The sequence below is a fragment of the Musca vetustissima genome, unplaced genomic scaffold, assembly GCF_032173495.1.
Source record: "Musca vetustissima isolate MV318-11 ecotype Yass unplaced genomic scaffold, APGP_CSIRO_Mvet_v1 utg3339, whole genome shotgun sequence".
Lineage (NCBI taxonomy): Eukaryota > Metazoa > Arthropoda > Insecta > Diptera > Muscidae > Musca > Musca vetustissima.
Window position 1 is genome coordinate 8,859 of NW_026876688.1, and position 19,617 is coordinate 28,475.

General features: G+C 34.6%; 4 protein-coding genes across 4 annotated transcripts; 2 read left to right on the forward strand and 2 right to left on the reverse strand.

Annotated features, from left to right (window-relative positions):
• Positions 1 to 404: 404 nt before the first annotated feature.
• LOC133321269 (ribonuclease H2 subunit B) lies at positions 405 to 1,499 on the reverse strand. Its single transcript, XM_061530366.1, has one exon. The coding sequence runs from the start codon at positions 1,497 to 1,499 to the stop codon at positions 405 to 407; it is 1,095 nt and encodes a 364-aa protein (XP_061386350.1).
• Positions 1,500 to 7,695: 6,196 nt separating this feature from the next.
• Positions 7,696 to 12,075, reverse strand: LOC133321263 (polyadenylate-binding protein). The gene is made up of 2 exons (XM_061530358.1): positions 11,150 to 12,075; positions 7,696 to 7,934 (listed from the first exon to the last, which is right to left on the reverse strand). The coding sequence occupies exons 1-2, from the start codon at positions 11,897 to 11,899 to the stop codon at positions 7,713 to 7,715; spliced, it is 972 nt and encodes a 323-aa protein (XP_061386342.1). The 5' UTR covers positions 11,900 to 12,075; the 3' UTR covers positions 7,696 to 7,712.
• An 820-nt stretch (positions 12,076 to 12,895) lies between these two features.
• On the forward strand, positions 12,896 to 13,676 carry LOC133321270 (probable N-acetyltransferase san). Its single transcript, XM_061530367.1, has 3 exons — positions 12,896 to 12,903; positions 13,054 to 13,383; positions 13,460 to 13,676. The coding sequence occupies exons 1-3, from the start codon at positions 12,896 to 12,898 to the stop codon at positions 13,674 to 13,676; spliced, it is 555 nt and encodes a 184-aa protein (XP_061386351.1).
• A 1,537-nt stretch (positions 13,677 to 15,213) lies between these two features.
• On the forward strand, positions 15,214 to 19,318 carry LOC133321266 (selenocysteine-specific elongation factor). Its single transcript, XM_061530364.1, has 3 exons — positions 15,214 to 15,488; positions 15,550 to 15,942; positions 18,387 to 19,318. Exons 1-3 carry the CDS (start codon positions 15,215 to 15,217, stop codon positions 19,316 to 19,318), a joined length of 1,599 nt encoding a protein of 532 aa, XP_061386348.1. The 5' UTR covers position 15,214.
• The last annotated feature ends 299 nt before the right edge of the window (positions 19,319 to 19,617 follow it).

A 19,617-nucleotide genomic window follows, 5' to 3' on the forward strand; every position in this document is an offset into this window, starting at 1 on the left:
TTTACTGAAAATTATGTTTAGCTATGCTGAATACGAAATTTTCTATTGCTAATTGTATCCAGCCACGCTGATTAGGAAATTTTCAACTAAAAATTGTTAGCAGCGAGGGTGGAATTTTACGTGAACCAACCTAATATAAAGGATTAAAAGCAAAAGGGCTGAATAAAACGTTTAAATTCATGGGAATTTAAATAGCTTGCATCACAGTTCATAGTAAAATTTAATAACAAAAACGTGTACACGACTATGTGGGAATTGAAATGTTTGGTTCCACAGTTCCAAGTAAAATTTAATTTAATCAGTATTAAAGTTATACTGCAATCCATGGCAAAATTAAAAAACTCATTTCAAAATTTGTTTCATTTTTTGAATTTTATTTTATTTTTTGTAAATATCAGTTCGTTTTATGCTGGTGCTTTTTTGGTGAAAAATGAGGCTATACTCTTAGTGCCCTTAGCACCTTTGGCCAACGATTTTTCCTTTGCTGTCAGGGTGCGTTCTTTCAATGGTGTGGCGGACATTGATTGATTGGGTGATTTCACTTCTTCCTTTATTTCATTTGCTTTGTCGCGATTTTCTTCTTCCTCATCATCGTCATCGGGTGAGTCATCTAACAGCGAGGAACCCTTTAATTTTGCTGCTGCTCCATTTTCTAATTTTATTTTTTTATTTCCCTCGTTTTTAAGTTTGTCACCAGATTTTCTCTTCGTGCTGGCGGCCGTCGATTTCTTCTCTTCACTTATTGCTTGTATTTCTGATGGTATATTCAGATGTTTGGTTAACTCATCGTGCAAATCCAGGGCAATATAACCACCAATGTAATCACACGCCACCCGTAGGAAATCTGTTTCATGGGCACTCTCATCAACGGCCTTTTCACTTTGTTGGAAATTCTGTGAAACGGCACTGTGACCACAATAAATTCCGGCTTTCTTCAGGGCATCGGCTACACGTTTGGTTTTCAACGACAGCCATGCCAGGCATTTTTCATGATTATATTTGAAATATTTATCACCACCAGCCGTCTTGACATCGGCTATACATTTGAGATTATCCGGCTCAATGAAATTATTTAAAAATCTCGCTGCCGTGGGATCCTCTTCATCGTGTATGCTATCCAGTGACAAAGCCCGCTTTGTACAATGTTTGCGCAGATGATGCAGGGCGAGAAAGGTGGCATCAATATTGGTGGTCATGTAAATATGACCATTTGAGCATACCTCACTGTCGATCAGCCAACTTCTTCGTGGTTCCGAAAATTCCATAATTTCCATTATATGTTTGTCATCCTTGGTCATGAATAGGGTTAGCTTTCCTTTGCCCGGATGATAAAAACGTTCTAATTTCAATTTTTGTGTATCATCCGTTAACATTTCTTGAGATATATAAAAAATTTTACGTAATGCTGCGGCTGCAACATTTGCGCTGCCACCTTTCTTAGCCGGTGCATCGGGATCTTCTTTGATTTTTGTCGAACGTGTTGATTTGCCTTTACTCATTTTCCTCGCTACTGTTTGTATTTTTTGTAAATTGAAGAAGGTGTGTGATCTAAAATAAAAACAAATCAGTTAATAAAAACATGTTTGTAAAGCCTTGGAGGCTTATGTATTATTGAATGGAATAAATAAATCAATATAAATAAAGATTGACTCTATGGGATAGGTCAACATTCAGATTAATAATGTTTAATTTAAATAATAAATAAGGTAAGGATCAAAGAAGTCAGAGTTGACTAAATATTACTCTATAAAACATTGGGTAGTTACAGGAGGATGCCCTTAGAATTGCATCCAACCCACGCAAGCGTCTTGTGTGAATCATTTTCATGAAAAGCGGTTGGCATATAAATCGACTTTCAGGAATTGAGTTCAATTATAGTTTCAAATGTAATTTTTGCACCAACTCTTAAGAGTTTATCGAAGGTTACCTTATATATCCTGATTATAGACATACGGAGAGCTCCAAAATGAGGACTCCACTAGGGTTTTGTGAATTTTAAATACATTTTAAAATGGATGTGAAATTAAAAGGGTACCAGTGGAACTTTGGAGACATATATTGCCGGAAATATGGATTTCACAGATCAATGTAAGCAGGAACATGGGTATCAGGTACTGCAGGAGACGATTTGGAGACAAATGTTTTGGACTGTATTATGGACTTTCTGTGATCGGAATGGAAACTGTTATAAAATATAATCAACTTCTAAACCATTGCAATATAAACATTATTCATTCTCAAACAGTAACAACACTTGACGATTCTTTCCCTCCTAATCCAACATCGATTCCGGCAACCAAAATTAGTTTTAATCATTATTTATTACCTAGCAATTTAAAATATATATATATATATATTTATTATTTACACACACACCGATACTTACCTTAGCCTAAAAACAGGCAAATTTAAAACAAATATATAAAATTAACAACTAAAATATTCAACAATTAGTAAAAATTAAATATTTCCAAAAAATTTACAACCACACTTAACGACAACACAAAATCGATTGGCATTTGGCGCAAAGAATGCCAAATCAAGAGCATTACAGAAAAGTAAATGTTTAGAATGTTACGGCAAAGGAAACATGGAGAAAAACGATTACTCGTGTTCATTTGCGATTAACCAATAACCAGCAAGTATTTTGCACCGCTGTAGTCCTGTTTTATTTGACAAATTAGTTTTTTGATATTTTTGGCCTTGAAAATATGGATTTCATTTAAAAATAGTACATTTTGATGATATACAATTTGTTTTGGTCTATAACATCCAATCGAGATTATTGCCAAATGAATATTACAACACGAGGCTACTTTACGTTGGACGGGTTTTTCTGTGGCATTTGTCGTGTTTTATTAGGCACTATGATAATGTTTACACAGTACAATAAAATAGAATATTTTAGACAATGTGATGGTAAAAAACTCATGATTTGGGGGATAGACATTGCCAGAGCTCCGATTTGCTCGATTTTACTCGCGAGTGAAAAATACTCCCGAGTGGGAGTACGAGAAGAGTACGAGTTTTTTAAGGAGTATACTCTTCACTCTTTTATTTTGTTTAGGAGTGCTCGCGAGTACTCCTTATTGAAGAAAAAGAGTGAGAGTTAAAACGTTCGAAATAGAGTAAGAGTTCACTCGAAGAGTGAAATGGAGTGGACAATTAAATTTGATTTTTTGGTTGTTTGTATGTTCGTAGTAGCAAACTGTTAATGTTGTTGATCCTTTGTGTGATGTGGGGAGATAGATCATATACATCATTACACATGTAACGAGTTACAAACCAAACATCACAAAACAAACAAAGAACACAAACAACATCAAACGCAACAACGGTATCAAAAAAAAAAAAAAAAATAAATAATAATAAAAGAGTACTCGACAAGAGTGGAATCTGCTCGATTTCGAGCGAATTTCACTCCCACTCGAATACGAGCGAAGCACTTGCGCTCTTATTTGAGTGGAAGAGAAAAAAAGAGTATACTCGTTTTACTTTTTCTACTCGCAGGAGTACTCCAGCATTTCGGAGCTCTGGACATTGCTAACTACATACATGGAATAATTATGCCATGACTACATATAATAATTTAATAATTTAAATAATTTGTCTGCTCTAGAATCAACTATTCGACGAAAAAATAATAGAATTTTTTTTCTATTATTGTAGCACCCGATCCAACTAACTACTGAACAGACAATTTATTCCATATAACTTTAATAGGTTTTGTTCATCAGTCCTGAGATTTGACATTATAGATATCGTTATCCCTAGTAGAGACGAAAAGATGAAAGAAGGTACAGGGGCTGGCGTCTACTGTGAAAGGCTAGGGCTTGAGCTTACCTACAAGCTGGATAGCAACTCTAGTGTTTTCCAATCTGAAATCTTCGCGGTTTGGATGGCAGCGGAATTTATAAAAAGTCTGGATGCAGAGGTCGTAGAACCGGTGACTATCTTCGCGGATAGCCAAGCGGCTCTTAAAGTCATCAAATCTTGTTACATCAAATCTGAGGCCGTCTCAAGTGTAGAACAGCTTTGAAAGAACTTACTTACAGCTATAGGCTGTGTCGGGTACCAGGACACCGTGACATCTTGCGTTATGAAAAAGCAGACGAATTAGCTAGACGATCTCAATCCACAGATCTAGCAATTGATGACTCAATCAAACCACCTATATGTCATCTTTATCGGAACTTTGAGGCGTTCTTCGACGAAAGAGCTTATGAACTTGGCACAACGAACCTAGGTGCAATGTGTCAACATCTATCTGGCCGACGCTGTCAATCAGGAGAACAAATTCACTGTTGAACCTGAGCAAAGCTGAAATTAGAGTAATGTCAGGAGTTATTACTGGTCATTGGAATATCAGGGCCTTTACGAGTAAATGGGAATTTGTGCCGACGGGGTAGAGAAGGAGACAATTGAGCATCTCCTGTGTCGCTGTTCAGTTCTGACCTACAGACTAGTGGGTGCTCACTTTCTAAGCTTTTTTTTAACTATGGAACCTGCTTTCATTTCCAATATCATTAGAAACTTAAAGTGGTTAGGAAAGTACAACCTTAGCACGTAATATATTTATCTGTTCAATTTCTTTAGCCACCGAAACTATTCCCACCTTCATTCTAATAATAATAGCTTCCCAGTCTGTTTCTTTCCTACAGATCTCTCCATGTCTTTCATGGATGATCACAATGTATCGGAATGGACCCTTTAAAAGTATTATTTAAAAGACCAAAATCATCTCAAAATCTTTAAAAGTTTTATTTAAAGGTTTAACGCACCTAGCAATAATATCCCTTCCAAAATGGTTGGAGTTCTAATATGCCTTCAAAGGAATTCTTTCAAAAACATGATTGTAGCTTTAATATAACTTCAAAGTTTGTAGATCAAATAACCATTTTAAAAATTCAGGTATCTCTAAATCTCAAAAAAATGAAAAATTTCATACACTCTCGTAGCTCCACTACCCCTTTAAAAATATGCCTCTAAGAAAAATAAAACATTTCATTTTGTTTATAATATAATTTTTAAACACTTTTTGCAAAAGCATTTTTTTATTTAAGATTCTTTCATAATTTTACATACTTTGTTCAATATTTTTTCATTATTGTGAATTGTAATTTGTTTTTTTTTTGTGTTTTGTTTTTTTATTTATTTTTTTGTTTTACTTTTTAATATAATTGTATTAATTTAATGAAATTTCAATATATAAGTAAGTGTGTGTGTATATAGAGATGGTGTAATTGTGTATATTGGGTGTTTATGTGTGTGTATGTTTATATAGTTTACTTATTTATTCCGTTAGTAATGATGATTAAATAATTAATGTTATGGCTATTAAAAAATAGCAAATATTTAAAAAAAAAGTGAAAAAAATTATTGGATTCGTCATTTGTTGTTGCTGTTGTTATTTATTCACTTGCAATTGTTGTATGTTGTAAAAAAAGTAGTGTGTGAAAATATTGATATACTGTTTTTTTTGTAATGGCAGCCTATTATAGGATATACAAATATATGGATATACAATATATAAAAAATATCATAAAAAATATTCGAATAAATGTGGAAAAAAAATTGATGAGAAATTGGTTTTTGTTTGCAACGTCTGAACAATTAGTTTGTTTTCTTTTCAGATGGTATTTATTTTTTCTGATGAGTCTTTTGTGTTTTTGAAGAGGGTTAAGTAAATTTTGGAAAAAAAAATACTTTTATAAATTCAAAGTTTTGTTTACATTATCCATTAGTCTTTGTGATTAATTCTTCTATCATCGTGCAGTAAAAAAATGACACTAGATAGACACGATAATGTAAACTATAAATATCATATTAAAATGAATCCAATAATGGTGTTTCATATTTTTTAATATTGAAAATTTGATAATATGTATGTTATAATGCTTAAAGTTCATTAAATTTAATTAGAAGAAAAATAAATTCAATTTTATTTTGTTAGAAAAATTCAAATTCAAAATGTTTTAAAAATTCAGTCGTTTATTAATTAATTATTTTTAAGCCAGCCAGAGGAAAATTTATTCCCTTGGGCCTGGCAAATTTAAATTTGAAAATTTCCAAAAAGAAAATCTTAAAAATGTTTTCATCTGAAAAATGCTTGTGTTAGATGTTCAATACAATACTTGCATACAATGTTTGTTTTTGTATTTTGAATGTTTCATAATGAGTTTTTAGTTTTGAAAAAAAAAATGTCGTTAGTTTTTATGAAATTTTCCATCTTCAAATTCCCCAAAAAGGAAATCAAGAGAATGATTAATAATACAAAAATAAAAAAAAAATAATGAATTATGAAGGAGAAAAAAATTTGTACCGAATTTTTTTGTTTTCTTTTTCTGATTTGTCTGCGAAGAAGAATACGAAAATATAATAGGAGAACAATTGCTAAGCAATATTATTTGCACATATTTTAATGTATTTTTTTCATTCTTTGTTGTTTGTTGTTTTTGTTCTACAATAATTTTCTGAAAGTAGTTCTCAAGTTGCTCATATATATTTCATTAAATATTCCAAATTACAAATATATGATGTTGAAAACTTGTTGTTGTTGTTTTTATAAAGTGTAGTTTGTATGCATGATTATATAGAACTAGAACTCTAAGGATTTCTGTTTTTTTTTTATTAAAAAAATTGCCATTTGTTCATCAATTTCAAGCAATTTTTTTATCTACACATAATAATTGTGTGTGTGTTTGGGTGTATGTATGTGTGAGAATGGGGATTTCTAATATTTGTTTTTTTGTGTTTTTTTCATCATTTTTTTTTTTCATTTTAATCAAGACTTACAATATAAGCAATATAAATGTTTAATATATTTTTGTTTTGTTATTCTTTCTGGTATTTTTACTAAATAAATCATTTTTTTTCCATTTCATTTCTTCTTTTTGTTTTTTTTTTTCGGTAATACTTAAAAAAGTTGTTTGTTTTTTGTTGTTGTTGTTGTTTATTCGGTTTTATAATCTTTTTGCTAATACATTTATTTCATTATGTGTTTTGTTTTGTTTCCATTTTTTTCTTTTGTTAATTATTATAAACTAATTTTTATTTCATTCTGAACTTAAATCATTTCATTAATTTTTGTTTTGCCTTGTTTTAGGTTTTCCTATTATTGTTGTTTTTGTTTTGTTTTCAATTGTATGAGAAAATAAATTTATTTTTTTTTTGTTTTATTATTCGTCATAAAAGTGCATAAAATATTTTGTGTCGAAAAAAAGGAGCTCCACTCCTTTAATTAATACAATGAAAATTAATTTTTTTGCTTCTATTTTTGTTTTGTTTTTTTCCTTTGTCTAAAAAAGCTTAGGTTGTGTAGTTTTGTTTTTCATTTTCTTCTTTTTTTCTTGTTGTTTTAGTAGTACTATTACAATTATTTAACATTTAAGCAATATGTTTCATTTTTTTTCATTTCATATTTTTTCCATTTTGTTTTGTTTTTTCCTTAAAACGTTATTCTAGATTTCAAAAATATTCATGTGTGTTTTTTTATGTTTTCTTAATTGGGTTTAAAATTTCTACAATACATTTAAGAATAGGTGTGTTTTCTTTTTTTGCATAGTGTGTGTATAATAGTGAAATATTAATGTTTTTCTTTTTTAATTCTTGTTTTTTTATGTAAGATAAATATTAAGATTTTTTTCTTTTTTATTTTATTCATTTTTTTTTTTTGCTTTTGCATGATGTTAATTCATCCACGCCAGCTTTTCTTAGTAATAAAATACTTGACCTGGTTTCTGTCTTTTGCGTTCCTCCAATTTGCGATTGATTTCCTGTTGGCGCTCGATTTTGCTTAAAGCTCGAGCCACATAAAGGTACTTGTCGCCCAATTGTTTGCCATTCAAGGCAATAACAGCTGCCAGAGCTGATTGGGGATTTTCAAAAGCCACAAAACCGAAACGTTTGGAACGACCTTCTTCGTCAGTCATAATCTGGAAAACAAAAAAAAATTAATTAAAGCGTAAATTAATTAAAGCGTATAATTCTTGATTTTCTTATAAAAACAGCGGGGAAATAATTTCAATTTTAGAGAAATGGAAAATAGGCTTTTGAGCCTTAAAATAAAATACTAGTGAAATATGATCTACTGAGGGCAATGGGGGCAACTGGTCCCATCTTCGGACTTAATCTAGGCTTGGTAAAGATAATAGGTTGTACATAGTTTGGTTCAACTCGGACATTCCATTCGCCTGATATTGTATTTATAAATATTGAAAATTTTGAGCCTTTGTGAGGGAAGGTACCAGAATGAGTGAACCAATGGTTCCCATCTTCCTACTTGATCTAGGCTTGGCAAAGAAAATAGATTGTACAAAGTTTGATTCAAATGGGATAGTCCGTTCACATGATATTATAAAATTGTTTTTTTTTACAATTTTGACCATTTTGTGGGGGTGGTTGTTACCAGAAGGAGTGAACCGATAATACACATCTTCGAACTTGAACTAGGTTAGGTTAGTTTAGGGATGTACGGAAAATTGGTTGGAGTTGAATAGCCTAGAAGATCGTTATGGTTTGTTTAGCCATGCCGGATTTTTGACAAAGCCTAGAATCTGATTGGGGTCTACTTTGAAGAAGAAAGCCAGATTATCAATTTTATATCTTTCAAACTGTTTGTGTTTTCTGCCACTCAGCCGTGGACATCTACAGAGGATATGTTCAATTGTTTCTAGCTCCTCTTTGTCCTCACATAGACGACAGTAATCCTCTCCAATGGAGTCCCATTTCAAAGTGAGGGATCTAATCTTGCAGTGACCAGTTATGATCCAACAATGATTTTGATATATCTCTCTCTCTCTCTTATTATGTGACAACAGCGAAGAAGTTCTTGGGCGATAGAATTCAGGCCAGTTAGCTTTTGAGATTCTGCAACCAGGTCCCCTCGACCATCTGATGCCTCGCCGTAGAACAAACGAATTTTGCCAATAAATTGAAATAGCCAATGGGTGGTTGCACAGATCTCTCAATCGGAAGATTGGGCGACTGTGAACCCCCTCGAGTAAGCTCGTCGGCTAACTCGTTCCCTATGTCCCAATTCTCAGACGCTATGGATTCACTGTGACCAACACAATGACTCCTCTAAGTCAATATGAGTTTTCCCCGATGCAATCCCTGAAAAGAATGAAGATCGCAACTCCATCTACACGGCGTGCAGCGATCGAGACTTCTGAGTCAGCTGGCCGTTGAAGTAGAGGCTATCGAAACGGTGGATGTATCATCAGCACAAAAAACTACTAAGCGCGTCCGTTTCCACGACAGAGGGATCTACGATTTGAAACGATCCGAATCTTTCTCGGCCAAGGTCTGTCATCTCAGACCATTTCGCAAAAGCAATAGGGCGTCAATGCCATAGAGTTTTCTGACAAGAATATTTACGGGGAGAGCATTTAATTGCTGCAAGGATTTTGTTCTGATTAAAAGGTATCTTAAATTCATTCAGAAGTTCTATACGATTGACTTGTTACTTGAAAGATTTCCTACGTCACACGTAAACCACAGTAGCCCCTCCAAAGGAGAAGGACAATGGTGGCTGGACCTTTTGATCACTCAGCTCTCTCCAATGGATCTCTTAGTGTTGAGAAGTCCATGACACCATCATCCGTCTTATATTATTTCATCATTCCTTGTTCTTAATCTTAATTTACATGCATGGTTGTATTTTAATGATCGTAAGTAGTGGTGATTCACAATAGACCTGTTCAGTAATTATTTAAAATAGATTGGTTAACGATTCTACTACAGCTTGGCCAACCAGAACGTGTGGCCGCCTCGGTCACATAGGGGTTAAATTACTTCTACTAGGGGTTAATATACTTAATGGGATTATTCTACATACTTATGCAACTATATACCCTTTGGGTCAGTGCAGCTCTGGATCAATTCACCTTGTTCATCCGTCTTCCACAATCTTATGTTACAAGTTTCGATCACTCGATCATAAAGAATTTGAGTGATCTGACAATTTTCAATGTCTTTGACTACGTATGTATCTATCATTTGGAAGAAACTTGTTTATGACATAAGGACCCTTAAATTTTGGCAATAGCTTTTTGTTAACTCCAACTATTGTGTCTACATTCTTAACTACTATGAAGTCTCCGACTTTGAATGAGCTGACCTCATAACCCTTCTTTTTCTTGGACATTTGCTCGTTGTACTTCTGTGTCTTTATAATAACGGATTCTGCCTTTCTCTAATATCTCTAATTTTCTTAAAAAACCAAACAAGCTTTCTTGAAAGATTGAAAATGTCATCTCAAAAGCCATGTCTTTGACTTCGCGTCTCATTGTTTCAGTAAATTTTTCAAATATTATTTATACGTTTGTAATAATATTTGAAAACGTTTCTAATTATTCAATATTCAATTCAATTTTGTATAATCAGCATTTGTAAGCTCAATATATAGGTATATGAGTTCAAGGTTCTATTTTTCTAAATACTTGACAGTGCTAGTAATAAAAAAAGCCATGCATTTTTATATGGGGAAAAAGAAAAGAAAGGAAGGAACAAATAAAACACGACGAACTCATCAAAAAACACACAGTTAGTCAGGCAGGCAGTCTGTCTGTCAGCAATTTGCAGGTTTTATATGGAAAAGAGAACAACCAACATCGTCGTCGTCAGTCAATATGTTGGGGGTTGTTTGCTACAAAAAAATTGGAAATATGTCTGTAGGGTTACTATTCCTTGCAGCAAAGGCAAGCACCACATACAATAACCCCAGCATGTTTGTATTACGGGTACGCAGCAACATTTTTTGGAGAAATCCTATATAGAATCACACAATTACTAATTGCAGTTGGAAACAAGGAAATGTGCAGTGCGCACAAGCAGAGAGCACAAAAATCTGCTCAGCTCGAAGAGCCATGTAAAAGGATAGGGATTGTATAACATGTGAATTGAACAAATAATGAACACAAAAGGCAATGAAGGAAAAAAAATGAGGAAAAATAAAAAAATATTTTTCTGGAGTTCCAAAAGTTCAAAAAAAAAGTTTGAACTTCTGTGGGACACAAGAGATTGGGAAATGAAAATATTTATAACCACTAGCATGGGGTCTTGACACTCTTGCTTAAAAGGTATTGAACCTTGTCCCCCTGCGGAACACTTTTTTTCATTTTTTAATTACCAAAAAAGCAAACCTTACCTTATGACTGGTAATGCGACCGAATGGCTCAAACATTTCTCTCATATGCTGTTCCGAAAAGTCCTCATTGAAATTCTTCACATACAAGTTCCTAAATTGCGTAGCCTTTTCCTGTTCTCGGTCACGACGTGGTATATACTTGACAACATGAATCTTCTGGTTGTTACACAACATCCCATTGACCTTTTCGATGGCCACACGGGCCGATTCCTCCGTATCGAAATGGACAAATCCATAGCCACGCGAATTGCCATGTTCATCCTTGGCCACATTGCAATTGAGTATATTGCCGAAAACCGAGAACGTATCGAACATTGCCTTGTTGTCAATAGACCGCTCCAAGTTCTTAATGTAGATTTTACCACCGTCCGGGGAATTGGTACTGGAAGCACTGCCCGATGAAGTGCTTCCAGCAGACAGATGGGGCGAAATCGAAGTAATGTTTCCGGTGCCCAAACCCATGGGTGCATGGGGCGTACGATTAAGACTTCCAGCCAAATGATTTAAATTATTATTGGCGGCAGCCGCATGATGACCCGTGTGGGCACCCAAATGGTGTCCCAATGGTCCAGCAGGCGTATGGGCTGCTGGATGGTGCAACTGGGCCTGTTGGCTGGCATGATGGGCCGCAGCCAAGGGGTGTCCTGCAGCGGCAGCCAACGATGCATGATGGTTCAATGCGGACTGCTGTTGGTGATAGTGGTGGCTCGCAGCCGGATTACCACGGAACGTCATTGAGTTGACAAACATAATCGGCAGATTTCGGTTGTGTGTGGCTGCTGCTTGTGTTGAAGTTGAACGCGTTAGCTTGTTTAAGTTGTGCTGGGTATTGATTAAAGTGCTGTAAATCGAGTTGCAATTAATGCCGAGAATTTTGCTGAACGATTTGGAAACGCTTTCAAGAAAAATCTAAATCAATTTTTCTCAATTTTTCCTGCTTCTGTAAAAATCCAATCCACCTGTATTTAACGAATAATTTTTCTTGTAAGCAAATCTTTTTTGTGTCGACTTTTTCTGCTTTTGTATCCCTCTCTCTGTGTGTGTGTCTCTGTCTTCTCTCCAATTTTTCTTTCTCTGCAAATTCTCTTGTTCTTTGTTCTCTGTGTTGTGTGCTTGCTTGCTCTCGCTCTGTCTCTATTTCTCACTTCCTTTTTTCAGGCTTTCACTTTTTCACTTTCTTCCTTCTTGATTTTCGATTTTCTTGCAGCAAAATTTTTTTCAAGCTGGTTTTTTTCAGATGCTCTAAATTTTTTTGTATATATATTTATTGGGTTTTTTGTTTTAGTTTTATTACTAGCACTTAGTTTTTTCGTTTTTTATATGAAATAATTAATTAATATATTTATATTTTTATTTTTTATACAAAAAAAATTTAGCCAAAGTTTTTGTATATGCTGCTCTGGCTCTTGTATATTTCTCTCGGAAATAAGGGATGTGAAGGTCGACTTTTGGACATTAATGGCGATAACATGAATGCTTGTGTTATCATTTCCCAGTGAATTGCTTTGAGAATTCTCAGTGATTTGCAATTTGTTAGGTGTTGCCAATCAATTGAATGTGAATTATCGTTTTCCACTAAGAATTATCGAGTTATCGAACTAAACGCTTTGCCATCTCCATTCCGAAGACCCACAGAAAGTCGATTTACTTATCCCTGCACATAACGAAGCAATAAGCCATTAGGATTAAATAAAATTATCAATAAAATATCTTCAACTATTAGTTCTATTAAATCACACATACAATATGACCAGGTAAAGTGTTCCAGCATTGTCATGTGTTGGGTGTTCCGCCATCACACAACAATGTTTTGTTTGTATTCTCGTTCTAACCTCCAAAAATTGTGTTTTATTCTATTCCTTGTGCTGCTGCGGCTGCTTGTGCAAAAAAAAAACCGAATAATCCTACAGAGCTAGCATTGAATTGGGCGATGTAACACCCCATAATATTAAACAATTGAAAAAGCTAAATACTGTGGTCTTTCCCGTCTCCTACAATGACAAATTCTACGTTGATGTCTTGGAAGCTGGTGAATTGGCCAAATTGGCCTATTACAATGATATTGTTGTTGGAGCTGTGTGTTGTCGCATCGATACCTCGGAAAACCAAAGGCGTCTCTACATAATGACTTTGGGCTGCTTATCGCCTTATCGTAGACTGGGCATTGGTACCGTTATGTTCCAACACATCCTAAACTATGTGGAAAAGGATGGTAATTTTGATAGCATTTTCTTGTAAGTGATTGCATCAAATATCCATATGTCAGTTATTGGTTTTATAATTTTTATCTTTATATCTCTGATCTTTAAGGCACGTCCAGGTGAACAATGACAGCGCCATAGAATTTTACAAAAAGTTTGGTTTCGAAATTGTCGAAACCAAAGAACACTATTATAGACGTATTGAACCAGCCGATGCTCATGTTTTGCAAAAAACTTTGCGCAAGACAACCGCCAATCCCGATGCCAATCAACAATCCAGTGTCCATTGTAATGGTCAAACAGAGAAACGAGAGAAAAAGGCTTAAATCGTTGGAATTGGTTGATAATCGATCTTTTTTGTTTGAATAGATTGTGGATTTACATAAAATGTGCGCGTTTGCTTGCGAACCTTGCCGCATTATTCATTCTTTCCAAACACACTCACACATACACACCGACAGACAGACAAACAAAATAAACTACACATACACACCGATTGGAAATCAATTATCATAATTTATATTTTGTAAATCTACCAACAACAAGAACATCATGGAACAATTTTCAAATGGACTCGCGTTAAAACAATAATAATAATAAATAAATAAAAAATGTATGATGACACATCTTATGTTAGGATATATGAAATTAAATTTGTGTTTTGATTATAATGTGCTAAGGCGACAAAAGTTTCAATATTTGGAAGATAGTTTTCTAAATGTTTACTTAGGAAAAAAATATCATGTTCGAAACAACTGCACTTTACGGACACCTCTCAGATAATTTTTCCATAAGTATCTGATGCTGATTACAACAACATAAATTGTTTCGGGGAGAAGTCAGTACTTCCCAATGTATGTGGCTACTAACTTTTATTAAATATCTTTAAGAACACCACTCCGAAACGTTTGAAATGATTACTGCAGATAGTCCTTTTGGTGCGTTTCGGAGTGATATTTTTAAAGATGCTGATTTCCCCTCTCGAGGATAGAGTAACTGTGGTAAAAATTTCAAAATGATCTGAGAGCTGATTAAAATTATTTTTATAACAAGTTTATTAAATTAGTGAAATTTTAAAAATTGTGTTACTGGGAGCTGGGAAATTTCCAATGGAAGGATATATTCTGGCCAAATTCTTTAAGGATTTACTGTTTCAGCAGTTTGCGAAATTATGTTCGAGCTTCTCTTTATAAATTAAAAAAAAAACTTTTTGCAAATTAGATTTTAAAACAGCGACTACTTTATTTTAATTGTTAATTTCAATTTTTATTTCATAAACGAGAATCTAGCCCAAAGGGCCAAAAAAGATTTTAATAGTTAATTTACCGAATATTAATAGATCTTGGTCGGTATCCACGATCATTTCAAGATAGATGGACAGTCAGTAATCGATAAAAACACAAAAGACAATCTAAACAGATAGTGTGTATACACCTTTAGATAGTATGTATACACCTTTAGATCCCTATGTTCACATCAGCTGTTATTCACTGTCGTGGGATATCAATTCATATGGCGTGACAACTTTTGGTTTAGGCGGCAAAAAAAGGAAAAGCAATAGCTGCTTATTGTTAGATTTTAGAAAAGTATTCTGATACAAATTATTTGATTGACTAACATATCCCCAAAAGTCAAAATATCAATAATTACAAGTGTGGTATTAGTTGAAATTTTTAACAAATATTAATGAAATACATATTTTGCTATCATTTTACGTGGAATGCCTTGTATGAAGAAGTATGGCTTGTAAAAAATAGGAAAAATAGGAAAATATTCTTATATTCTATAATTATTAATTAAGTGAAGTTACTGAAATTTGGATAACAGTAAACATTATAAATTGCATGCAAAGAACCTCTCCACCATGACCATAAAGAATTTCAACATTGGATTGCTGGGTCATGTGGATTCGGGCAAAACTTCATTGGCCAAAGTTTTAAGTGAGATTTCCAGTACTGCAGCCTTTGATAAATCCAATCAATCCCAAGAACGTGGTATAACTTTGGATTTGGGTTTTAGTGCTCTCACAATAGATGCGCCGGACAAAATCAAACAGGAAAATGCCGCTATTGAAAAATTGCAATTAACATTTGTTGATTGTCCGGGACATGCCAGTTTGATAAGGACTATAATAGGAGGTGAGTATGCTTTTTGGAAATTTATGAATGACAATATAATTACATAGAATTCTCTCTTTAGGTGCCCAAATAATTGATATGATGATCTTGGTGATCGATGCCCAAAAAGGCATACAAACCCAGACGGCCGAATGTATTGTCATTGGAGAGCTATTACAACGAAAACTTATTGTGGTCGTTAATAAAATTGATATGTTGGATGCTGCTGCTGATGGTGGCGGCAGCGGTGGGAAACGTGAATTGGCTCTTAAAAAACTTGACACTAAATTACGAAAAGCTTTGTCCGCTACAAAATTTGGTGACAATTTTCCCATTTATCATGTATCTGCGCTGAGCGGTGAAGGTATTGCCGAATTTCTAAATGGCATTAAGGATAATGTGTTTTTGCCTCAACGTAATCGTGATTTGCCATTTTTAATGTATGTCGATCATTGTTTTTCCATTAAGGGTCAAGGTAAGCTATAATTCAGAATGAATTAATGTTTTTAATTTTATGTAAACAATTTTTTAATGAATCTTATGTGGCTTTAGAGGACTTAAGTCTAGTTCAAGGCCCGCTCACGGATTTTTACCATATGCAGTTCTTAGGGCCACAAGTACTAATATAATTAAAAGGTTTCTGTCGTGTAGCCGGAGTTGCAATCTGTACATAGGAGAGCTAAATTTTCGGCTGAAGGTAACCCCCTACAAACGGAACTTCAGATATATATAAATCTTAATTGTTATAGTGGTCTCATGGACTTTCTATTTTAAAAAATTCAAAACGATCTGCGATCAGACCCGAAACTATACTTTTCCCAGAAGGGGTTCATAAATAGCTCAATGGTACAATACAAACCTTTGAAGTTCCTATGACACCCTTGTATTTTCCTCCACTGAATCCCAACTGTAGACTGAATAATCACATGTTTAATATTTAAAACAAGATTTTAATCTAACTCAAGCCAAATAGTTTTTTAAATGGCTAAACATCAGCCACCGGCGTTCTCCCAGTATTTCTTCGGATTTCGCCAATGAAATACACAATGTGAGGTCGTACAGATCTATGAATTTGTAACGCGTAAAACTAAGCGACTATATATTACCAGTCCTGAGATTTGATGTAAATGTTATTCCTAGTAGAGACGACTGGAACCGCAGTAACCCTGCTCTGGACGGTCTGGCTTCCTATAAAGACGGATCCAAGATCGCGTCTACTGCGAGCCTTGAGTTAACCTATAAGCTGGATTGCAACTGTAGTGTTTTCCCAGCTGAAATCTTCGCGATTTGGAAGGTAGCGGAAGTAATAAAAAGTCTGGATGCAGAGGTCGTTGGACCGGTGAATATCTTCGTGGTAGTCAAGCGGCTCTTAAAGCCATCAAATGCTGCTACACTAAATCTGAGGCTGTCCTGATGTGTAGAAAAGCCTTGGAAGAACTTATTTACAGCTATCGGCTGTGTTGGGTAACAGGACACCGTGACATCATGGGTAATAAAAAACAGACGAATTAGCTAGACGAGGATCTCAATCCACAGATCTAGCAATTGATAACTCAATCAAACCACCCATATGCCATCTTTATCGGAACTTTGAGGCGTTCTTCGACGAAAGACCTTTGGCACAACAAACCTAGGTGCAATGTGTCATGATCTATTTGGCCGACTCTGTCTACCAAATGGACACACTACCACGACAGAGGGGTCTACGATCCGAAACAACCCGAGTCTTACTCGGCCAACGTCTGTCACCTCAGCCCGTTGTGTAAAAGCAATAGGGCTGCTACAACAACAACAACTCACTGTTGAACCTGAGCAAAGCTGAAATAAGAGTAATGACAGGAATCATTACTGGTAATTGCAATATCAGGGCCTTTACTACTAAATGGGATCATGATGCAATTGATTACTGTAGACTCTGCGTTGACGAGGAGGAGACGGAGACAATTGAGCATCTCCTGTGTCACTGTCCAGACCTGGCTTATTTATTTTATTTCATTCAAAGCAATTCAAAAGCTGTTACCAGCCTAATAATTACATTACAATAGCTTATAGGCGGCACAGACTAGGGGGTGCTCATATTCCACCGAGTCTAGTTTCTTCTCAACAACTGAACCTGCTCTAATCTACAGCATAATTAGAAATCTAAAGTGGTTAGGAAATTGAAACCTTGACACGTAATATATCTTCTGTCCGATCTCTATAGCATCGATACTATTTCAAACTTCTTGTAAGCTTCTCATCTCTCTCTATCCCCCCTTCTTTTCTCCCCTATATATCTCTGCATATCTCTTTCTTTTCGTATATGATCACAATGGACCTGACGGTCTCAGAGTGCCGCCTCTGGCGTGGAAACCCTAATGGTTTGTGTTGTAGCAGCCCTACTGCTTTTACACAATGGTCTGAGACGTTGACCGAGTGACACTCGGATCGTTTGCGACCGTAGACCCCTCAGTCGTGGAAACGATTGTTTGTGGTTGCAAAACCTGCTAGCTTTCTTCCTTTGCCTTCTAATACCTGCATTTTCGCAGTCGATCATATAAATTCCTTAAAGCCTAATTGTGGTTAGCCACCTTGCGCTAGCTAGTTCAATCCCTTTGACGTAGACGTAGAGCAAATCTATATTCATGGACGTCTAAATGATTTTGGTTTGGTTGCTTTTATCGCACGAAGTTCAATGCTTTTATATTTTATACCTAAACAAAATTAAAAAAAATATATATGTTCTGTAAATTAGACCCATTGATAAGGTCTTAATGCAAGTTATTCTGTATGTATATAATAAGTGATTGGCCAAAACAAAAGACATTAAAAAAAACATCTCATCAAAATCATTACAAATCAACATCATAAAAATAACCTTAAAAAATTCAAAATTATCAACAATTTAAACTTAGCACAAACAAATTTCTATAAATATAGGCACAATATGTACCGGTACAATTATACAGGGCTGTTGTAATGTAAACGATACCATCGATATACCAAAGATCAAGGAACAACGTAAAATCAAGTCCATACAAATGTTTCGTAGACCTGTAACCTCTGCCGAAATGGGTGATCGTGTTGGTATTTGTGTTACACAATTTAGTGCCAAGGCAATGGAACGTGGTATTGTGTGTGCCCCAGGTTATATGCAGCTGATTTATGCCGCTCTCATACAACTACGACACATACAATTCTATAAATTTGCCATTAAGTCTAAAACAAAATTACACATAAGTGTTGGACATGAAACTGTAATGGCAAATATAACACTCTTCAAGGCCATCGAGAAAAAGGAATCAAGGGAATTTAATCCCATCCAGGAATATGAGTACCTCGACGAATTGGATATGGAAAAAATAAAAGAAAGTGGAGATATAATTTATTGCTTATTGGAATTTGAAACACCCATATATGCCACCAAGGACTCCCTGCTGATTGCCTCTAAATTAGATTTGGATATCCATAGTAATTGTTGTCGTTTGGCATTTTGGGGTAACATTGAATGGTACACCAATTCCAGTAATTACGTGAAAGAACAATTACCCACCTGGAAAGTTTTTAAGTCGAAAGAGAAACGTGGTAATGTTCAACGTCTAGTCAATGATCAGGATATTATTGTTCAAAATCTCTTTAAAAAGGAATCAAATCGTCAGTTGTATATTGGCAAGCGAATTCAACTTTCAACGGGTGAATGTGGACAAATTGAAAGTACGTTTGGTCAAACGTCGAAGGTGAAGATAACCTTTAGAGAAAATCTAAAGGAGGATACGCTGCAATTGTTGAAGGAAGGGAAATTTAATGAGGTCACTGTTATACTTAAATATAAGAAATATGTATATAATAAAAATTTGGGTATAATACAATAAGAAGAAATGCAAAATTGTTGTTTTTATTTCGAAGAAAGTTCTGTATCATATAAGAAGAAGAAAATATATAAGAAGAAGAAAAAAAGAAGACGGAAACAAAGGAAGGGTTGAGATTGCATCTTGTAGCTTACCAAGGATAGATTTTTGGCAATGTAAATTGTATATATTTCGGGTGTATATCTCTTATATATCAAACAGTTGATGTCCGCTTCAATTATTCATTGAACATTGATTTTTCTATATCATTCTAGTTTTCAAATACATGGGTCCTTTAATATCTCATTTGGAAATGAGAGACC